The 10,026-nt window shown below is 33.2% G+C and overlaps 1 protein-coding gene across 1 annotated transcript; it reads left to right on the top strand.

Moving 5' to 3' along the window:
- Window positions 1–7,395: 7,395 nt before the first annotated feature.
- On the top strand, window positions 7,396–9,973 carry LOC148614235 (N6-Methyl-AMP deaminase-like). Its single transcript, XM_088588197.1, has one exon. It carries the CDS (start codon window positions 7,453–7,455, stop codon window positions 8,479–8,481), a length of 1,029 nt encoding a protein of 342 aa, XP_088444323.1. The 5' UTR covers window positions 7,396–7,452; the 3' UTR covers window positions 8,482–9,973.
- Window positions 9,974–10,026: the final 53 nt, after the last annotated feature.

Below are 10,026 nucleotides of genomic sequence, written 5' to 3' on the forward strand. Positions count from 1 at the left end.
GGAATAAATGACAATTCGTTTAAGACATTGACTTCATCACTTTTAACATCACGGCTAACCTGATATGAACCTTGATAAATCAACAATCAAAAACAAAATGCAACTTATTCCTTTGATATAGAACTTTTCTGTATGACAAGGCGGCATTGATAAAAAATAAATTCTTCCGTATTCAAAATATGTATATTTATTCCCCTCCCCAACCGCTTCACTTTTGAAATTTCTGTAAAATCAATCCCACCAATTAAGTAATGGTTTTTGTTGAAACTGAAACTTTTTTTTATCTTATTTGCATTGAGAAACTTGTTCTTGATATGTTTTCTTACACGTTTTCGCGGTCTTGTAATGCCCATATTTTTTTATTTAGCTGTATTTGTGATAAAAGTCTTATACCATGTCTGGCTACAATAGATGTTACCTTTACATTATTGTGTTATCACTTCCGTCGACATGGCAGCTAGGTTATCTTTATCAAGTTCAGGAATAATATATGTCATTCGAAATATTGGACACCATTTTTCGTTTTGATCTACAAATTTCACATTCGAAATCTAAATGTATAATTTTTTAGTAACTGTGTATCTAATAGAACATCTGACTTCTTTTATACATGCTTGTACTTTGATGACGATTCGTTCTGCAAAGGAAAAACAGAAAGATTATTTTAAAAATTTTATGATAATGGATGGAGGAATCGTTCAATTTTGCAACTATTATTATACCGAATGTTAGTAAGCCTACTACAACAAAGAGGCATAGGAAAAAGTTATTGGTGTAATATTGATAGTGCACAGGATTTATTCTAATTAAATGTGGAACCAAAGACCACTTAAATTTATTTTGTGTGGTCTACATCTGACGTTTTCATTTGATGGTTAATAGTTTAAAAGATTTAGTGTAGAAATGTCGAATAATACTGTGTTATCGTACTGTCATGATGAGCAAATATTTCAAGTATTTCAAACTATTTAAACGTAAATACGATTTCAAAGCATGTTATTACTACTCAATTACACTAAACCGTGAGATAATTTCAACCATTTTCTGATATTTTGGCTTTTAACATGTAATTTTACATTCCATATTGATCACTTTAAATTTGTTTAACCTTGAATATAACTCATTCAACACAAAATCTATTGGAACAACGTTTGTTTGTTATTATGTATTTGTTGAGAGGGTATCCAAGAAAAAAAAACAGGCAATGGGTGGCACATGACAAATTTTGTTTTCAAATTTTTTACCTATTTCATATCACAAATGCATCCTTTTCTCAATTTTGATTTACTGCTACCATTGAAGAGAAATAAATAACATAGTAAATTGAAGTTCATTTAAATAGGGAGACAACTCTTTAATTTTAGCAGAATTTAGTTGCTTTGTTAGGGAACTTAAAAAAGCTTTACCGAGTCATTCATTGTCGTCTTAAAATTTGGTAAACTTAAGATATATACTTTACATTTGAACAAAACGTTCGTTGGGATAAAATTTATCTTGTGCCAACCAAATCATAGATTCAGCCTGATTCTACATGGACATAGTCTTAAAGGATCTAAAAGCTTCAATACTTTGCGAAAACAGACAGTTTTGTATATATATACATCGCTCCGTCCGAATACATACTGATAGCAGTAAAACGTAAATCATATAAACATGGCAACAAGTTACGCAACCATGTACCAATGGTTCGTGACGTAATTTTCGTTCAAAATTTTAAAGATGCGCTGATGACGTCGCAATCACCCCCAATGTTTTAACGGATATCTTCGAATACCTTGTCATGAACAAGAGCTTTTATAATGAGTGAAAGATGAATATCGTAAAATATCAACTCAAGTTATTTAATTTCAAATCATCGGCGAGTTTTTTGTGATGTTGAAATTAAATAACGCAAGATTCTTGTTTTATGAGTTGTAGAATCCTTTTCGTAAGCCATAACTGAAATTTTAGCGATCGTCCGCCTATGACGTCACCATTTGTTACAGAAGAACAACGTAAGAAACGTCACCACGTCGCTTTCGACCAATCAGGTTTATAGAAAATGATACACAACAATCAATTACGACGGTAAATTTTTCATATCACAAAATATCTAGCCGTACAAATAGATAAAAACGACCAAATCATAGAGACAGAAAAAAATATCTGTCAACTGGATCAATGAAAAAAGTACCAATTGTAAAATAGTAGGGAACCGTTATATTAAAGTGAGACAAAAACCATCTGATTCATTGCATAGTTTATTAGATGCTGATAACCAACATATCATTATGTTACATACATTTCACGCGTACATTCCAAGTGATTAAGATAAAGGTCAAATTTGAGTGAGACAGAGCGACATAAATTCCTTAATTTTAGCCAGATAAATCAAATAAATTAACTTGCTATATTACACCTACTACCGATAAATTCAAGTATCGGTATCACATTGATTAGGAATATTTGGCCATATGATTTCAAATGTAATCGATAAAAATACATTTACAGAAATTGGACGTAATTTCCCATGAAAGTATAAAGTAAAACTGAATATTGAGAATACAGTAAATCTTTAAATCTTTAAACAATAAGGATTGGTCGGTGAGATTTGTCCATCTTACAAGTATCTTTTGTCCTTTACTTTGTAGTATTCAGTTTTATTTTGATTGGATATACCGTTTACTTTCAATACGTTGAGTTTTGTTGTAGAAAGACCATGAATGTGGTATGGAACAAAAAAATAAAATAAATAATAAATATATAACAATCATATTGTTTATGGATGTTGCTTTTTATTATTTTTATTTGTTTATTTCGTTCTTGTAATTAATAATCAAGGGAACTAAGGTTATAGCGGCAATCAAAAGAATGCAATCCAGGGACAAAGACCAGACATGGAAAACAGACATACACTACAAAGAACATGAAGTAACTTAAATCATACCTACAAAGTAACAAAAGCAAAAGACATACAGACAGATAATCAGGGTTGATGATCCCGTCATCAGAGAAACATCTTTAGAAAATGGAATTCCCAACAAAAGAACGCAATCCTCAGAGAGGTTGATCGCAGGACTGATCATCCTGCATCGTAAAAAAAATAAATGATTACGGAAACTGAAGACAAATCAATGGGTATTGTGTTGATACCCAGGATTCTCTTCGAAATAACCTTATTATTGAAAAAGATTCTTGAAAGAGCACCAAATCCGAAGGGAAGAATACTTTAACCACTCCGCAAAATATTACAAAAATAGTGACATGGGATGCAAATTCAATGTACACAGTAAGAAAAACATCTAGATATACTTGCAATCAGTAAATGCATTTGGACAGGCTCAGGAAAAATCAAAATACCAACAGAGGAGACAATATATTCTGAAAGTAAGTTGACCACCTCCTGCTATAGCCATATCAAAGATAATATAATTCTTAGGCTATGTATAAAGGGTCACACAGAGTTATCACTGCAAGATTTTGGTCAAGATTCATCAAGGTAAAATAGCTCAAGTAAATGAGCCTATTTACGATGCAGACTACACAACAAAAGACATCTTTTATGAAGCATTGCAGCGCAAATTGAACAATTTCCCTAGACACGACATCTTTTTCTTCGTAGGTGACCTTAAGTTGGAAGCAAAATGGAAGGAGACGATAGTATTGTAGGTATCCATGGATAAAAGGCTGAGATGACTGATAATAGTGAACGTAATACGTAATAGTTATAATACATAAGCATACCTGGACATCACCGACATCACCATCATAACCAAATTAATCATGTTGCTGTAAATGGAAAATTCAAATGATTTGTTTTTATATGTGAGAGAAAACAGAGGAGATAATGTTATGGTTGTGGCCACAATCTGGTCATAACGAAAACAAGGTTCAACCTAAAAAAAAACAGGAAAGCTACATCAGCACCTGTAAGATACAAAACCTGCAAGCTAAAGGTTACAGAAATAAAATACCATTTTCATCTAGAATTGAGCAACAGGTTTAGTGCTTTGCAGAATGAACATCAAAATGGGGAGGAAGAAATAGAAGAAATGTGAAATAACATAAAGACTTGTACACTGAGACTGCTAGAGACATTCTGGGTCACAGGAGGAAAGAAAATAACAATGAATTGGTAAAGAAAGCTGAAATCGGGTTGATGAGAGAATAGTACTAACGCACAGAGTGGACAAAACAAAGTCAGAGCTTTAAGATCTTAATTCAGAGAACAATACAGCAAGTAAAACAGGGATTTCAAAGAAGTGTGAGAGATGACGAAAGGGGTTGGGTGGACTAAATGGCCAACGAAGCACAACAATCTGCTGACAATGGGAATATGAAAGGAGTTTATGACATCACCAAATTACTCTGCAATGAAAACCAATAGAAAGTAGATACGATGAGAAACAAAAGAGGAGGAAATTAGATCTAGATGGAAAGAGCACTTCAGTGAAATCGTTACTAGACCAGGCCCTTTACAACGACCACTGATAATTGATAACCAAGGAAAAGTCGATATTAACAACAATCCTCCTACTGTATTTGAAAGAGAAGCCTGAGAGCATCTGGGCTAGCCAACATCACAACAGAAATGTTGACAGCAGGCATGAACACAATGGTATAAGATTACACCAGCTTTTCATACAATATGAAAGAGTAATCAAGGGAACCAAGGTTCTAGCGGAAATCAAAAGAATGTAATCCAGGGACAAAGACCAAACATGGAAAACAAACAAACATACACAACAAATAGCATTAAGTAACTAAAATAATACAAAGTAACAGAAGCAAATGAGCAACTCGGACTCCACTAAAAACTGGGAGGATGGACCAGTTGCACCGAGAGGATACTGGGGAAGTCACAGATGATTTGAAAAAACCTTCTCATCATCAATTGCTCCAGTAGTTTACAAAAGATTTCGGGATGAGCAAGTAAGTTTTTAGAGATAGAAGAGGGGCGACAGAGCAATTTTATGTGCTTCGAAACATCCTTTAATGGAATGTATGTAAAGTTGTGTGTGTGCTTGTCAACTTTGAGAAATCTTTCGATAGTGTTTATCGAGGTATGTTGTGGAAGATTTGAAAGCTTATGACATCACAAACTTATAGAGTTTGTCAAGATCATGTTTGAACACAACAGGTGTTCTGCTGCTGATGGCAACGGCATATATATAAATGGCATGACATAAAATCAGGAGTTAAGCAAGGGTGTAACATGTCAAAAATTGCGTTCCTTCTCATGATTGATTAGCTAACCAGACAAACCACACAAAATGTTTTATATTATAAATATTGAATTTTAATTAAAATTGACCTAAATTTTACTTCCATATTTTATCTTAATTACACTGTTTTGTGATATTACATTTTGAATTTGGATATTTGTATGTTCAGGATTTTTTATTGTTAGAATAATTTAATATTCTTATGTTTAAGTTCTAAAATTTGTCTATTGTTTATCATGTATTTATGAATTAAAAAAAAAAGGAGTGATTAATATAAGTCTGATACCATTTACTCTCATGGATTATTATTTTAGCTGCCTACGATAACAGGTACCAGTCCATATTAAGACGGTGTGAGCTTTCTCCAATACAATAAAAGCACAGAGTAAACCAAACATTCTACTAACAAACTACGTCACAATACAGGGACAAGGTGAAACCTAGACGATTTACATTTCGCAGATGGCATCATCTACTCTATCTAGCACAACATTTTAGTTGCAGAAAAAATTCAACTGTCCCTGACAATCATACTACATCAACTGGACTGAAAAAAAACCTGGCGGAGAAATTGAAAAGAGAGAGGTATAGCTAGGGGTTTAGGACGTGGACAGAAGCACGTAACATAATCATACAAGGACGGAGAATTGTAGTCTTGTCGATGACCCAAATCATCTCAATGAGAAAAAGGAATTAAGTCGAGTAAGTCAATCCGATGATGCTAAAAATTTGAAATCATAATAGTTCTAATCAGTCCACACCTTCTTTATACGTAGTAAAGTATATCATTCGTCGAGTGCACATGGAGTACAAATGTACGAACACTAGTAATTTTGTTAACCTAAACCAATAGAGAAAATGCGTTTGTTGGAGAGCAAGTTCAGTAGATGAATAATTTTTCAATGAGAAACTTTTTTCAGTACATTTTTTTTGTAATTTACATAGTTATATCCATCAAATTACCATATCAAAACTTACTGATTATGATGCTCTGTATTGTCATCTGAGTGAATTACAGCGTTTGGACAATTTGCATATATAATGAATCAAAGGTGTGGCGAAAATATATGAAATAAGTACATGTCATCTGACCTTCGCAAAAGTCTTTATCCTCGTCAGTCTTGCACGGGTGGTGGTGGGGGGGGGGGGGTTGGGTGGTGGTGATAACTTAAGTTCAGTGAGTACGAACAGATGTGCGGCCCATATCGGTCTACTTTTTATGATTATGAAGGGTAGGCATTTCAGTTTCTGTATATGTGATTGGGGCCGTTAAAATTTACAAATAGGCTATATATTTACACATTGTTACTGATTTTATATCAATTAAATCATCGTTAAAATTATCAAAGTAAATAAATATTAACACTTGACTGATAAGCAGGAAGTGATCCAATTAGCTCTGACACGATAATGGTATCTTTAGATATATGTACAATGTCATTTGTTCTGATCAGCATCCTGCTGTGATATGTACATGTAGATACTGATAAATGCCATGCATATATATGAATGGGTTGTATAAATGCATTAAACGTATATGGATGGATGTCAGTTTTTCATATTGTCAGAATATATGAATGGGGTGGGTAAAAAATTTCGAGACCGCACACTCGTGCCCTTTTACCAGTTAAGTTAAGCCTACCCCCTGTGCACTCTTGACATAACACCGAGGATACCCTCCATCGCACAATATATACTTAGACTTTCTGACACTGCAATTCATTTTGCAAAATCTTGTGGTGCCATCGTATGCTAGCACATGTCAAAAACCTTTTGCGCCTCGTATGTATCGTGTACTATATATATAACAGAATTTAGAAGGCATATTCATGGCTGTAACCAATAGAGGTGCCATGGTGCAAATGCACATTCCTTTTGTTTAAAATATTTAAAATTCCGAGAGAAAACAAGCTAAAATTGGATCTGCACCCACTTGAAGGATGAAACTGTATATAAGTGCACCCTTTCAAAATTTCTGGCTATGGCACTGATATTTCATGGTGATTGGCGCATCTCTCCTAATAAAACCCTCATTGCATTTGTCGGTAAAATACACGTTCAATAAATAATTGATATGCCGATATGGTTGGAAATGTAAATGAACTTTGCATAACTTTAAGAACGTTTTTAGATTTATGTTGTATCGATCTATCAATATGACGAATTATCCCTTCTTCACGGATAGTTTTATCAGTGTTTCATTCCCCGATACTTATTGTACCCCAATGAGTTATCAAACGACCAAAAAATGAATTCGACTACTTTTTGTCATGGTCTCCCAAAGGTTGAGCTTCATGCACACATTAACGGATCAATAAGCGAAGAAACAATGAACAAATTGTTACTTAAGAAAAGCAGAGTAGGAGAAAAGTTTTCTTTACGAAAAGGCCAACGAGTTACTTTAGATGAATGTTTTGAGGTGTTTAAACTAATCCATCAAGTGTCTGATTCAGTTGACGCAGCCTACACAATAACCTATGATGTAATTCATGAATTTGCCGAAGAAAACGTTAAATATATAGAACTGCGAACTACACCAAGGGAAGTAGCTTCTACTGGAATGACCAAAACTGGCTATATTGAATCAGTAATCAAAGCCATACAAGATAGTCAAAAGGAAGATTTAGACATTATTGTCAAACTCTTGTTGGCCATTGATAGGCAAAATGGTGTTGAAGTTGCTAAAGAGACTCTCAATCTTGCCACAAAATACAAATCTGAATCAAATGGAATGGTGGTTGGGATAGACCTGAGTGGTGACCCTAGCAAAGGTGATGCTAGAGACTATATTCCCATATTTCGACAGGCGAAAGAAAATGGGTTGAAACTTGCTCTTCACCTTGCTGAAGTTCCAGCTAATGATGAAACCCTAGAAATTTTGAGAGTAGTTCCACCAGACAGAATTGGACATGGAACTTGTTTACATTCTGAAGCAGGTGGCAATGATGACCTTGTAAATTATGTCTCCAAACTTAAAATTCCAATTGAATTTTGCCTTACATCTAACTTAATTGGACAAACTGTGTTAGATGTAGCCAATCACCAATTTGTATACTGGTATCAGAAGGACCATCCATTTGCGATCTGCACAGATGATAAAGGAGTCTTTAACACAAGCTTATCTGAAGAATATGAAATAGCCTCAAAGGCATTTAATCTTTCTCATGATGAACTTATTAAAATATCTTTAAAAAGCATAGACTACATTTTTGCAGATGATTCTGTTAAAGAAGTTTTAAGACAAAAATTTAAGGACATCACAAATAATCTACAATGAAAGACTTTCAGTATGCATTGAATGTTGTCAAATATGGAGTATTAAAAGTGTTCAATCTTGATAAATTATTTTTATGTTTGAATCTGGTCTTTTTCACTAAATTTATAAGACATTCCATCTTTGAAAATCATTAAAAAAAAACATAAGTTTGTCTTTCATGAGACATACACTGTTGTTTTAGGAAGATTTATGAAGATAATGGTTGTTGATCTTGCCATAGTTTTGTGTGGCAGACAGTTTTGAGAATAACTGACTACATTTTACAGTTGTTTCCTATGAAAGCCTTACTTGGCATACTTGTATTGCTGCAATCTTATACACATACATTGTATTTCAAGCTTTGGTGTCTTTGAACTCAACAATAGACCTGTTATGGTTGTACTGTTCAGCCTGTATAACCAATTTTAAATTTGTAAATTGTCAGTGTTCTAAGTATTTAATTTCTTGTCATCCAGAACCACTGAAATTTTGTTTCAACTCTCCTACTGACAAGAAGAAAACATGAACATCCAAACTACTGGAAAGTGGAAAGCGGACAGTTGAAAAATTAAGTAGTTGTCTTTGTAAGAATCATGCAAAAATCTGAAAAATGTAATACACCCCGAAAAAGGCTACATATTTTAATTTTTGTAATTAAGTTGTATTATGGGTCTATACTATGAAATGAGTAATTATTCATTCAAATCTGCCTGCTCTTAAGAGATAATCAACATTGAAAATCCAGTAGATTCTATTGTATTTGAGAGTCATAACTGAGTTTTCTCCCTTAATTTTGAAATCTACAGTGCATTCTATATATTTTTTCATCTCCTAAGAGCACAGGTTATATGAAAAACCACATGTTATTTTCTGTTCACTATGACATTTCAAACAAAATATCACAAGTAAAAATATGTAGGCTTTTTAGCCATGAATCTTATTTTGCATGGTTTGTACTGGAGTGCTACTTAAATTATCATTTAGAGCTTTCCCATTAGAACTTGAATTTTCAAAAATTCTACAACACTGAGTTACATGTATGAACAATATTCATCCTACATTATTCAGAAATTATTTGTTTACTAAGTCTAAACTGCTTGTTTTTTTTAATGATCATGCTTTTATATGTAAATAGTAAATAGAGAAATTTTATCAACCAGAATATCTTGTACATATACAATGAGAATGGGTGTGGTAAATAAGTCAAAGAGACGACAACCTTACTTGGAAGAAAAATGTCAGCACAAAGCCACCCATGGGTATTCAATAAATAGTCCATCAAGTTAAATTCTTAACATTGAAAAATCAAGATATATTGAACTTCAGGTTATTGGTTAGTGACTTGATATCTAGAACACACATTTAATAACACAAGAAATCAGTAGTTTCTGAAAAAGTGCAACAAAAATGTATTTTAGATGATGGTAAAGCATTTTTTTTCATGATGTGAATTTGGAAGTTGTTCATTTTGTTGTTTATTGTGCTTTTATGATGAATAAGAATGCTTAATACATGTATCTTTGTCTTTTGTAATGCCTTTGTTGGACCCTTTGTTAAGGGAATTAA

Source organism: Perna viridis, chromosome 6, assembly GCF_037379345.1.
Source record: "Perna viridis isolate PV_CMFRI_1.1 ecotype Kerala chromosome 6, ASM3737934v1, whole genome shotgun sequence".
In the NCBI taxonomy this organism is placed as follows: Eukaryota; Metazoa; Mollusca; class Bivalvia; order Mytilida; family Mytilidae; genus Perna; species Perna viridis.